Raw genomic sequence first — 13,079 nt, 5'->3', positions numbered from 1 at the left:
TGCACTGTACAATTATGTGTGAAATATAAACAAAATTGTGTGAGACATTTTTGAGAAAATCGTTTGAGAAAATCATCCCAAGAGTAAAAACTGCCCCTTGTGAATTATTTAGTGAAAAGTAATTTATACAAGTTGTTGACGAAATATTTATTTATGAAATATGATCAAAATCGAGTGAGTTGTTTTTGAGAAAATCATCACAGAAAAATTCACCCCTATTAATAAACTACCCCTTATGATTTTGTAAATAAATAGTAATTTATACCATATTGTAGGTTTGATAAGAAAACACTTATTTATGGAATATAAATGTGCCAGATTCTTTTGAGAAAAACTCACCTTAAGACTAAACTACTCCCTTTGAATTTTATCAGAGAAACGGCTTATATCATGTTATAGGGTTGTTAATGAAATATTGATTTATGAAAAATAAACAAAATCATTAGAGCCGTTTTCAAGAAAATTACGATTATTTATTTTTACCCTTCAGTAAACTACTCTTATTTTGGGGATAGGACGAAAATTCGAAAACACTCCTCTTAAGAATCTCATTAAAGTCTTAAATTTAAAATTTGGTTCAGATACGTTGAATGGTGTGGCCTCCATGCGAGTGGATATCAGGACGAATGAACGAACAGAAAGATAGATATCGAAAAATCACTTGTTTAGTATCTACGGACTTCTTGTTCACCTCAACCATAGGTTGGTGGAACGTGGAAATTTTAACTTTTCTCTCCCTTGGGAGAGCTGTTTTATAAAGTCTCTTCTTCGTAACTGCATCTACATATTCTATCCTTGGTGTTCCTCTTCCTGTTTTCTCTCCTGCCTTTCCCTCTATCAACACCATGATCCAATCGGAGTGGCGAATAAGATGGCGATCTAGGGACTAGTATCAGTATATGTATCCTCAATTCGTCATACTTTGGTCATGGCAGAAATAGTTAATATTCCCGACGCAGTAGTTAATGTCCTCTTAGAAGGGGCTAGTCTGCCGAATCGTGTAGTGGACTTATATCACACATTCTCCATACACTATATATTCATGTGCACAGGCACGTACGCATGAATTTGTTTGGAGAGGGGTCCAAAACTTTGGAGGGAGGTTCAAATTCAATATGAGAATTATATTATATTCAAATTTGTAAAACCACCTCTAATATTAGACTACACTTACATAAAAGTCGATATTTCCGGGGGAAGAAGTCCGGATCACTGCATGTGTCCATACATTTGCAATCAGTCTTCCAAACTGGAGGAGCTTGCGTCAGGCAATTGAAAAAGATACAGGATTCCTTGTAAAAACACCGCTAATACAAACCGTAGAGGTTTACGTTTCCAACACTGTTACAGAAGGTGACAAGACAGTTGGACCATCTTATACTGTATATTAATATATAAAGATATCATTTTCTAAATATTATTTACAATTTAGTGGTGTGATCTATGTGCAATTTTACTATTCTTATTTAAGTCATTTCCAGTGAAAAGAGGGTGGGAAATTAGTTGCTTGCTTGACCATGGTAATAATTTTAAACGATTATCAGAGGGACTTTATAGTTAGTCAAGTTTTATTTATTTTCTTCACCTAAGATTTGGAATTTTAGGGTTGGAATGATGTAAGCTTCCACGGATCAAATCAAGTTCCAACACCTAATATCGATGCTTTGGCATACAGCGGGGTGATTCTTAACAAGTACTATGTAGCACCAATATGCAGTCCGTCTAGAAGTGCTTTATTATCAGGAAAGCATCCGATCCATACAGGTAAGATTATTCTAATAATAAAAATCAAACGATTCACGCTTATCTACTTGCGATAGCTGCCTGTTATCGACTTTATTTACTCAGCCATTATACTTCACGCTTATAATTTTGATTTTTTTTTTTTTTTTTGGTAAAAATTTTACTATAGCTTTTTAATTTATTTTGAAAGCTGAGTTTTTGACTTTAAAAGTAACGTATGCTTTTAAGAGGAGTGTTAAACTGTACAGGCAATTTGTCAATTTAAAACTATTGATTCTATAAGGTTGTAAACATGGATTCCAGGTTGTGATCGTAGAACCAATTGATACCCCTTCATGTTAATATTCTTTGTTTACTTTATTATTATTATTATTATTATTATTATTATTATTATTATTATTATTATTATTATTATTATTATTATTATTATTATTATTATTATTATTATTCAGCGGCGCAAATCTGTCTTCAACATTGGGGAGCATGGGTAAGACCGTTCCCATATTTTTTTAAAGCGATGTTCAAAATATTTATGAAGTTGAAAAACAATGCTGTCTTCAACTTTGCAGGCGGGCAGATTTAAAGCTCATTCTGTGGGGACATCAATTTCATCTCACTTTTCTTGGTGGCAATCGGACACAAATCATCACATTTCTCCCCCAAAAAAACACACTTTAGATCGGATTATTGAGGAGACAGTCCCCCCAGTTCAAAGATTGGAGGGGACATGTCCCCTTCATCCTTCCGGGATTTGCGCCAGTGTTATTATTATTATTTGAAGAGTTCCTAGATGGAACGTCAAGTCGATAAAATTAAGCACTTTTAAATTTAACGTTGTTTGCTTTGAAAGTTTGAATGATGTTGAAACCACTTCAAGCAACGGAATGTGAATGCAGGTTTTGAGGAATTCAACAGTAGAAAATGGTGTGCACACTTTAAAGAGAGGTATTTTTACTTTTGGAGTAGCTCAGCGCAATGTGCACCTTGATTAAATTCGAATGCACAACATGGAAAAGTAACTAGTATATTTAGTATAAATCACCTTATCAATTTAGAGCACTGGAGTAAATATGGTACCCAATCAACAGTGAATATTGTTGTGTTGAGTAAATATTCAGTATTAAGAATACAGCAAACCGATTTTCTATTTGCAATATTCGCAATTAATTGTCATTCAAGATGTCACCAAGAAAGTGGATCTGCATGAAATAAAATTTACTGATTTTTTATAACATTCTTCTACACGATACAAATGTAGTGAATATATGTAATTTGAATACAAATTGTGAAAACAAAATAGTTATTGGATCTTTTTACTGGCGTATAGCTTCTGCATTTATTTTAGGGGCCGCGGTGGCTCAGTGGTAGAGCGTTCACCTCTGGTGCTTGGGGTCCCGGGTTCGATCCCAGCCCCCGCCAAGTGAACTTTGTGGTGGACAAACACCGTGTGCGTGGGTTTTCTCGGGGTTCTCCCGTTTCCTCCCACTTTCTTCATTCCACCATTTCATTCATTACTCATCATCACCGTCTCCTTTAGCCTAACCGGCATAACCGTGAGACGTAAAACTCAAAAAAACTCAAGCTTCTGCATTTACTTTAGGTTAACTCTATCAGCCTTCTGTTCAACACACGGCAGTGGACATTTCTTGTGAACTAATGAGAGCATGATGCACTGTTGTCAAACCTTCAGTAAGAAATTAGCTTTTAATGAGTGAATGTTGCGACAAGTTGACAAAGTTCTCATCCCATTAAAATACATAACGTGTCGACCGATATTCGTTTCCACATCACAGTATTTTTTCAACGTCGCTAAAGGTGACGTGAAAAATAGCTCTCAAGGTAAAACGTCAATTCAGCTACCGTACACAATACTCACTCTGTCTCTACTCTAGTAATCCCATCTAGATCTGCTACGCAAATGAGCTACAGACTGCCTTTGGGCAGGACACCGACACGCATATAAACAGTGTATATAACAGTAATGGGGACCGCGATGGTCAGTGTAGAGGTTCCAATTCTGGTAGATGGGGTTCGTGGTTCAATCGCGGTCAACCCTAACTGAGCTTTGGTGGGCACACACAGGCTGCATATGGTTTCTTGGACTTCTCCCGTTTTTCCCCTTTCGTAATTTTATAATTATCATCCATCTCTGTCATCATCACCTCCACTAGCTTTGGTGCGTAATCTTCGAACGTTAAAATGAAAAAATAACAGTAATGTTTGCATAAGTATGTTAACTATAATGTTGATACTTGAAATCCATAGTTCGTCCGCACATTTCATGGTCAATACTATGAATAATTTGGCATAGATGAGGAATGTAGGAAAAGATCTTTACGTAGACTCATTAATTCAAATATTATAAAGTTATAGAGTGACAAAAGAAATTACATAATTTATTTGGTTTCATTTCAAACGCAGGAATGCAGCATGATGTCATCTATGGACCAGCTCCTTACGGATTACCACTTTCGGAAAAAATATTGCCACAATATTTGAAAGACCTTGGATATACAACTCGTCTTGTGGGTAAATGGCATCAAGGATTCTTTAAGAAAGAATACACTCCTACGTTCCGTGGATTCGACTCATTTTATGGATACTGGTGTGGACACACAGACTATTACGATCATACTGCAATGGAAGCTGTAAGTTAACTTTATTACTAGATAAGTATATAAGTTATTCAACTATTTATTTTCAACTAATCGTATAATTCTATTATCTGGTTAAGTAGCAATGATTCAAGAAAACTGAGACGCACAATAAAAGTGGAGTGAAGTGTTCAACTTACAAGCATTATTATAACATTTTCGAATGGCTCTGTGAACACACCCCTCAGTACCTATAGGGGACTTAACTGTTGTTTCCATGAAATGGAGTGGGGTGTGTGTATATATAATCCAATAAAGGCTATTTAGTTTCACATAATTCACACAAGCCGATATCTCCCATCTTATTCTTCACAATGAAGTAGGAAGTACGAAAATTTGAGTGATTAGTCTCAACCAACACATCCTAATCACTTAGCTCCTTAATAACCTTTTCAAAGATAGGTCTCACTTTTCACGTGGGTCGGGAATGGCTCCACCTTGAAGTATTTCTTTTCTCTCAAATAGAGTTCATGTTTATAGTTCTTTAAACACCCGATATGATTGCTCACAACTTCCGGACACTCCCATTTTAAAGACCAAACAAACGACTTAATATGCGGGTCGAACTACCGATCATATTCATCGTCGAATGCCCGGTTGATTTATCATCAGGACGCTGAAGATGACATTGGTCATCCCGTTCTGCTTCAGGAAATTGACACTGTTCCTGTAACTTCGAATTATAAAATATAAAATGTTGGCTTCATATAAAGTATTTAAAAGATTTCAGTGTCTAAAATATATCCTGATCATGTAGTCAGTCTTGTTGTCGAACTACTACAAGAAATTAGTTAACAATGATTCCAGAACTGTTGAAAAAAAATAACCTCGGTAGTAAGTACTTTCTTTCAAGTGTTAGTGGTATACAAATAGTGTTTGGTGCTAATTACTGTTCAAAATATTTATATTCAATCAAGCGCTAAACACTAATGCTATGGCTAAACGACAATATGATATGCAACAGGAATCATATCTCGTATACCATTGGTAAGTAGATATTTCACTTCCCTAAATATCCTGTTAAAGATTTCATCAGAAGCATTCTTGTACCTTTAATTTAATGAACCCCACCTGAAATGGAATCCTTATTAAAGGTATGCATGATGCCACACGAACATGAAGGAACGAAATTGGAAGGATTTATGAAGGAATATTAGGTTTAAAAAATAGAAAAGATTGTAATATACAGCAGTAATTTTCAATTGGCAAATGTATGACGTATGAGAGAGAATCAAAAAGTAAGGTCACAAGGCAGATATTTCTGGAGTTTCGTCTATTATAAAGGAATAAGGAGTGCGCGGTAATTGTAATACATGGAGTTGGCAACTGTGCAGAGTTTCAGTCAAACGCCACCTACGGTGCTAGTTGTATGTAAACACAAATGGCGACTAGTTTGGAAACTGATCTCAAGAAGAAGGCCGCTCAGTTATTCGATTTCTGTGGGCGAAACATGTAACCGCGACTGAAATTCACCGGCAGATGGTAGAGGTTTACGGAGAGACAGTAATGTCTCGTCAGCATGTCGCAGAATGATGTCGAAAGTTTGCGGCTGGTAGAGAAAACGTCACGAACGAGAAGTGCAGTGGCCGACCCAACACGGCATCATTAGATTCGAATACAGCTCGCTTGGATATCTCGACCGTCCTTCCTACAGCCCGGATCTCGCTTCAAGCGACTTTCATCTGTTCACACACTCAAAGGAGCACCTAGGAGGCCGTCGCTTCGCTTCAGACGAGGAGGTGAAACACTCCGTGACACGTAGCTGAACATGTAAGGACAGGGTTTTTGCCAGGAGGGAATCTTCAAACTCATCCCATTATGCGACGAGTGCCTCAACCATATGGAGACTATGTCGATAAATAACCTAATGTATGTACTATCTGTTGGCTGTATTGGTTGTATGAAATTATATATATACGTACGTTCCACTGCAGGTTTTCTATCCTTACTTTCTAATCACCCCTCGTAGAAGCTCAGTTTACGATCGGATACAGTATTGTAATACATAGGTAGAACAAAGAAGAATAAGGGTAAAGATATGAAAAGTTCCAGCATTTTACCCTTCTACTTTGAACACTGCATAATACCCAGTGCGTCAATTAGGAAACGAGGCTTGGGCTTAGGTAATAAATGAATAACAAGTCAAATCAACTTACCTCGGTTTATTCAAAGTAGGAACTCCATTCTTCATACACACAACTTTACACGATCCAAAGTCATAAAATGACTTCTGGAAGTCCTCGACTGTAATCATGTTCAAAATCATCTTCATTGCTTTCTGTATTGTGGAAATATCGTAAAAAAAATCAATTTGGTTTTCGGATCGAACTGGATAATCCATAATTTGTTTTCTGCAAATGAGAGATTTGGCTCCATTTCAACAGCATCCATTATTTTCTGGTTATGATTCAGTCTTTCCAGTTTTTCTTCCCTGTTAAGGAATGTGGCAAAACATACACACATAGCTTCCGTTTTTTTTAAAAAATCTTCCATTATTATTTGACCAAGAGTCTCCTTATTCTCCTACAAGGTCTATTATTACTTTAAGACTTGCATTTCGGTCATACAAAATAATATCCCAAACTTTGTAAGCCGTTTCAGTTGTTCTCACGGACCAGTTTGCCCATAGGAGTTTGTCATCTCCCAGATTTTGTCAGCACATTTTCTCTTATGAAATTCAAAAACACTATAGTGAGAAACACAATTCAGATTTATCATTATGAAAAACTCCGTGTCAAAGTTAACTTCGCAAGAAAAAATCAGTCTCGTTTCCTAATTGCCGCACTCGGTATAATATAAAGTCTAAAAATTGAAATCAGAATATGTTAAGATCTCTTTAAGACACTAAAGAAAAACTTAAAACAATTATCTGTTTGTTAAATCCAAAAAGTAACAATTTAAACTAGTATTTCAACAAAATTTCAGCTATAAGATTTATATACTTTTATGACTTACTTTTCTTGCAGCCTCACTATTGGGGTTATGACTTTCGCAGAGATATGGACGTGGATTGGACCGCTTACGGAAAATATGCAACTGATTTGTTTACTGAAGAAGCAATTCGTGTGATTCAGGAACACAATACCAGTCAGCCACTGTTTTTATACTTAGCACATTTGGCCGTGCACGCAGGAAATACGTATCTTCCAGTGCAAGCACCAGCTGACGTGGTCCAGATGTTTAACAACATTAAAGATGAGAAACGGCGTACATTTGCTGGTAAGATATTTGAGGTCCATCAATGATAGAGACAAAAATTAATAATAATAATAACAATAAAAATAATAAAAATAAAAATAAAACGGAAATGGGATTTTCTGTCGTAAAACTTTTAAGGGGCAAGCTAAATACAGGATTTATTCAATAAATACACTCTGCTAGAGAGAGTAGAAATAAATCGCGCCTTAAAGTTTAAATTTCGCCCGGTAGATATCAACCACTGGAAGATGTTTCGTGCCATCTAACGACGCTATGTGTAACTTCTAGTGCTCTACAATCGTATACCTTTGTTTCATTAGTAGAAAATGTTATATGGAGAGCCACCGTCGAATCAAGTTACTGATTGTTAACCTGAAGATGTTAACAGAAAAGTCTATTAGCAATCTCGCCCGAGATAATTGCGCAAGCTATAGCAAAATATCGCTTTTGTTCAAGAGTATCGTACGGAGTAACTGACTTAGTATGTTCTTACTCTCATTATTTTGCCCACTAGTGTGATTCTAATAACCGGAAATTAGTATTTTTTTAAATACAGAATATTGATTATATAAGCAGTAACGAATATAACTACGTTATCATTTTTCAGTATAGTCTCCCTCCCTAGTTCAAGACACTTACAGCAGCACTTGACAAGGGCACTGATTCTTCAAAATGAGGAAGTTCTTTTGAACCATTTCCCACTAATTGGACTTCCTTTGTCATTTTGGAATATCAATCTATTTAGTTCATGTAGTTTCAGTTTAGCTATATGGTTAGCTATGTGCCTACAACGCAGGAAACCCAGCGGAAGCTCATATGGTACGTTAAGCTGTATGTTCACATCGTATATAGCTTCGGTACTGAAAAAGATACTAAACCTCAATTCAACCAACCAAACCATTTAAGAGCGTCTTTAACGTATGGAAATCTGAAGCTGAGATATCTGGCGAATATGAAGGGTTGGGGTGGGGCAAGCACTCAAACGGTATGTTTTCTCTGGTAGACAATGTTGTCCTGGCAGTGTGTGACATGAAGCAAAAGAATATCATTGAACACCAGACAGTATACTCTCTGCAAGGCATAATACACACACAATCACCCTTCAGTCAAAGATATTGCGACATATTACAAGTGATTACACTTAATATCACGTTATGGCATCAACATCCAAAATTCCCTTTCCTCCTTTTCAAGTCAGTCAATTTTGAAAGCATTTGTCTTACATCACTGCCAGATAATATTATTACTTTAATTCAAAACAAACTTTCACACATGATAAAAATGGCCTTTGGGTAGAAATCCATTTACTTCACGTTGGAGTGGTAAATTTGTAGCTGTAGATATAAGACAGACAGCTCTACCTTGAAGGAGTCTTGTAAATATGCAGCCATCTTGTATAACTATGGCTCTAGGATACAACGCAAAATAACTATCACGATCGTATTTTAGATTTTTCTTAAATACAATTTTTTTTTACTAAGTTATTGAATAAGCCTTGTAACGTGGTAAAGATTGGAAAAAAATAATTGAAGGAATCGTATTAGTTACTTTAAAGTTCTAAGGATAGAGAAGCATTACTAAGTTCTATGGTAAGCATTGCTATTGTTGCACATACTGCGAATTTTTTTCTTCTATACTCTCCTATGCTCTATGCCCTCCTACATTTTGTCATTAATATTATACACCAAGGAACTAATATTGGCATATAATTTAACAGGAAACCTAATTGAATTAACGTAACATTACAAATTATTGAGTAAATAAAACAAACAATATGTGAGAAACAAATCAATTTGACAAAATAATTACCACAGATTTTTTTTTTTAAAATCTAAATTTCGGTACTGTAATATTTGTATGAGAACTGAAAATTATACCTATTTCAATAACACTTTAAATTTCAATATTTTATATGTTAATATTTAATATTGTATATACGAAATAAATATAACACAATTTGTTCGGAAATTTCTCATTTAAAAAAACAGAGCGACAACTAATGCTAATGGTACAGTGTCCTGTCTACTAGACAGCTTAAATTTTACAATATTAATAGCATTTAAGGATAGAACTCCAATGATAACATATACACTAGTTGATAGATTTTCTTGAATTGAACAAACTGGTATGCATGAATGTAAAACTCTATGAGTAGTTTTCGAGAAAATTGGAAAGGATGGCGCTAAAAAGTGTTGTGTTCGTTGTCAAAAATAATTGGCAGTCTATTTTCCTGAAACAAATCGTTATTTACTTATTTATTGTCAATATAGCAAAGTACACTGTTAAATAACAGAGTGCATAGTTGTTCTTGTAAATAAGACTAACTCAAACTGCAGCTGCAGCGGTTAGCTAGGTTAATGGCTAAAGCGGTAAAGTAGCAGCGACAATTGGTTGAAAGATTGCGATACTAATGTCCGTTCAGACGCTGAATAATGGGACTGTAGTTCCAACAGTGGGGATTTATCTAGCCAAAACTGGTCTACCTAAACATATTGCAAACACTCCCTACAAGAAATAAAGTTTTAAATTCGTCTCGCGGTTTCGATGAATCTAAATCAATAATGTTCACAAACATTAAATTTGTACGAAACTGTAGGAAATTAAAATATGATTCGTGGAAGATCTTCAAATATGGCTAAACTCTACTATTCCTTCTTCTCGTACATAGGGCAAGGCAGTTAACAACAATCACATCTCAAAACAACGGGATTTTTTTTATCACAATGTCAAAGAAAATAGGCGATTTTTCAAGTAAAATACTGATGCATGGTCGATGTCGAAAATGCTCCTCTATACACAGATCACAACTAAATATGTCGGTTTTTAGCGAAACAATTGACAACACCGATTCGTAGCATAATCATCCAATTCGTCAGAAAAAGTTTTACAGATACTGCAATTCAGAGCCAAATTTAAAATTTTGTTGGCCAGGCCACTGAAAAAAAAAAAGTCACTCTCTCAATATCAATAAATACCGGTGTAGAAAATTTGATATATATATATATATATATATATATATATATATATATATATATATATATATATATATATATATATATATATATATATATAGAATATTTTTATTGTCGTTAAGCCTATGATTAGGCAATGGACAACGTCGAATGATTGTACATGATATGCTTTAAAACATTACACTAGCTATTTTCATCCTTTACAGTGGATACATATACGTATGTTACAATAAATTTCATATTCAAAGATATCAACAGTGGACAAATAATTTTTGCGCTTCAGAAAATTCATTAATATGAAAAGGCAAGGCCACTAGACCTTTATATACCTTAGCTTTAAATTTCTCAATAGACAAATAATGCATATAAGTTGGTAACATATTCATAAATTTTATATAAGTAATAATATTACTGCCTTTAACTTTAGATAATCTAATATAAGGTGTTTAAATTAGTTTGCTCGATTTTGTATTACATGTATGTATATCTTGTCTATATAACATAGTTGGAACATTCTGTTTTGTGTAGATCAATACTAGATAAATGTAAAGATTAATTACGGTCATTATCTTTAGTTGAACAAATAGTGGCTTACAATGTACACTCATGCCCAAAATTATTGTCATATGTCTATAAATATTTTGTTGTAGGAATATAATTTGATAACGAATTCGCCCGGTTTCTTATAATGTTAATATGTGTATAGTCGGCAAAGACATGTATGTGGAAAATTTCATGTCAAAACAGCAGTAAATAAGAACAATAAAACGAAAATAAAACTCTCTTGTCCATTTAGCAACATTTTGTTTTGCTCACTCTAATTTTCGTATTTATAATTCTTTTCCTATGAAATTTACAACAAATATACATTTCCTGATTATACACATAGTATCAGTATTAAAAGTACCCTGCAAAATCATTAGCAAATTATATTCTTACAAGACACTTATAGATATGCGATAATCACTGTGCACATGAGTGTACATTGAAAGACACACCACTAATTATTCTAACAGCCTTCTTTTGTAATAGTGACACATCATTAATATAACTACTGCAATCCCAAAATATTAGACCATACGTCTTTGGAAAAATGCAAAATATGCAGTTCGTAGATAATTATGTGTCACTATAGTTCTTAAGGATCGCAACAAACATATTGTTCATGATAATTTACGACACACATGTTGTATATGTGGTTGTCATATATTGTCACACACATGGTGGATACCCAGGTCAACTTACTATCTAACACAATGCCAAGAAATTTTATGTTGTCCATACTAAAATTAGCGTAATCTTTAAATGTAAATGTTATCTGTTTAGTCTTATTTTGTTTTATAGAAAACCATTATTTCCAAACCATTCTGTGGCTTGCATCAGTATAACCCTACCTTGCTCGTCTAGGTCAGCCAAATTATTGGCTTCGTTCAGAATAGTTGTATCATCAGCGTACAGAATAGAATTAGCTTCAATACTCAATGGTAGATAATTTGTCATAAGAATGAAAATTAAAGGTCCTAAAACAGAGCCCTGAGGTACACCGTATTTTAGTTCAGCTACTTGTGCGAAGTCCTCTTTGACATAGACACTTTGGGCCTTATGCAAAGTCGTTTTGACCCATGATTAGTGTCATACTAAAGTTCAGTATGTCTGGCAAAACAGGCACTTTTTTTTTTTTTTTTTTTGCTACCATTGACCTTGTTAATTATTTTCCAAGCCTCTTTACATTTATTTGTTGCTTTTTCAATACAGTTTTGATTATAATACAATTTAGCTTTCATTAGTTCTGCTTTGTACTTTTTCTTCTCGCGTGGATATAACATTTTATTATTTGCGGTCGCATCTCTTTTGTATGCATCATAATACAGCATTACTACTTTTCTCATATTGGATAATACTGGAGTGTACCACAAACTTTTATTGCATTTACTTGTTGTATTACCAAATTTCTTAAGAGATCTATATATATAAAAGAGAACGCACAAATCCTTTGTTCCCTCATCACGGTAATACGGCTGAACCAATTTCTTTCATTTTTGGGGGGTTATTAGGATTTGGACCCTAGATGGTTTTTATCATATCATTTTAATTTTTAATTACCAGTGTCTTGAGATAATTGACCATTCAAGTGTCCATAACGTACAAATCCTTTGTTAGTTCATCATAGGTAAAAATAAACGTATTTATATGCAACCCGCATGACCGTGTCACTCGGCGGGTTAACATAAATGACAGGCGATATGTTAACATTTACTGCAATCTACTATGGTTTTTATCATATCACTTGAAAGCGAAAAAGTAAAAATTATCTAAGTAACAAAGTTTATTGCGTTCCGGGGTGACCGCAGCGAAGCGGGGCGGGTTAACATAAATGACAGGCGATATAATGTTAACATTTACTGCAATCTTCTATGGTTTTTATCATATCACTTGAAAGCGAAAAAGTAAAAATTATCTAAGTAACAAAGTTTATTGCGTTCCGGGGTGACCGCAGCGAAGCGGGGTGAAC

General features: G+C 34.6%; 1 protein-coding gene across 5 annotated transcripts in view; it reads left to right on the top strand.

Annotated features, from left to right (window-relative positions):
• LOC145673208 (arylsulfatase I-like) overlaps positions 1–13,079 on the top strand; it is a 58,364-nt gene that overhangs the window by 28,969 nt on the left and 16,316 nt on the right. For 4 of the 5 annotated variants that reach the window (XM_081742688.1, XM_081742687.1, XM_081742689.1 and 1 more), the window contains 3 exons: positions 1,605–1,764; positions 4,165–4,391; positions 7,364–7,616. In XM_081742688.1, the coding sequence (XP_081598814.1) occupies positions 1,605–1,764; positions 4,165–4,391; positions 7,364–7,616 (640 nt within the window). The remainder of the gene's footprint in view (positions 1–1,604; positions 1,765–4,164; positions 4,392–7,363; positions 7,617–13,079) is intronic. The other variant, XM_081742690.1, reaches the window with a different exon arrangement.

This window comes from Thermobia domestica, chromosome 16 (assembly GCF_964235325.1).
Source record: "Thermobia domestica chromosome 16, izTheDome1.hap1.1, whole genome shotgun sequence".
NCBI lineage: Eukaryota > Metazoa > Arthropoda > Insecta > Zygentoma > Lepismatidae > Thermobia > Thermobia domestica.
The sequence above is the reverse complement of the archived record's forward strand: the minus strand, read 5'-3'. Positions and strand labels throughout refer to the sequence as shown.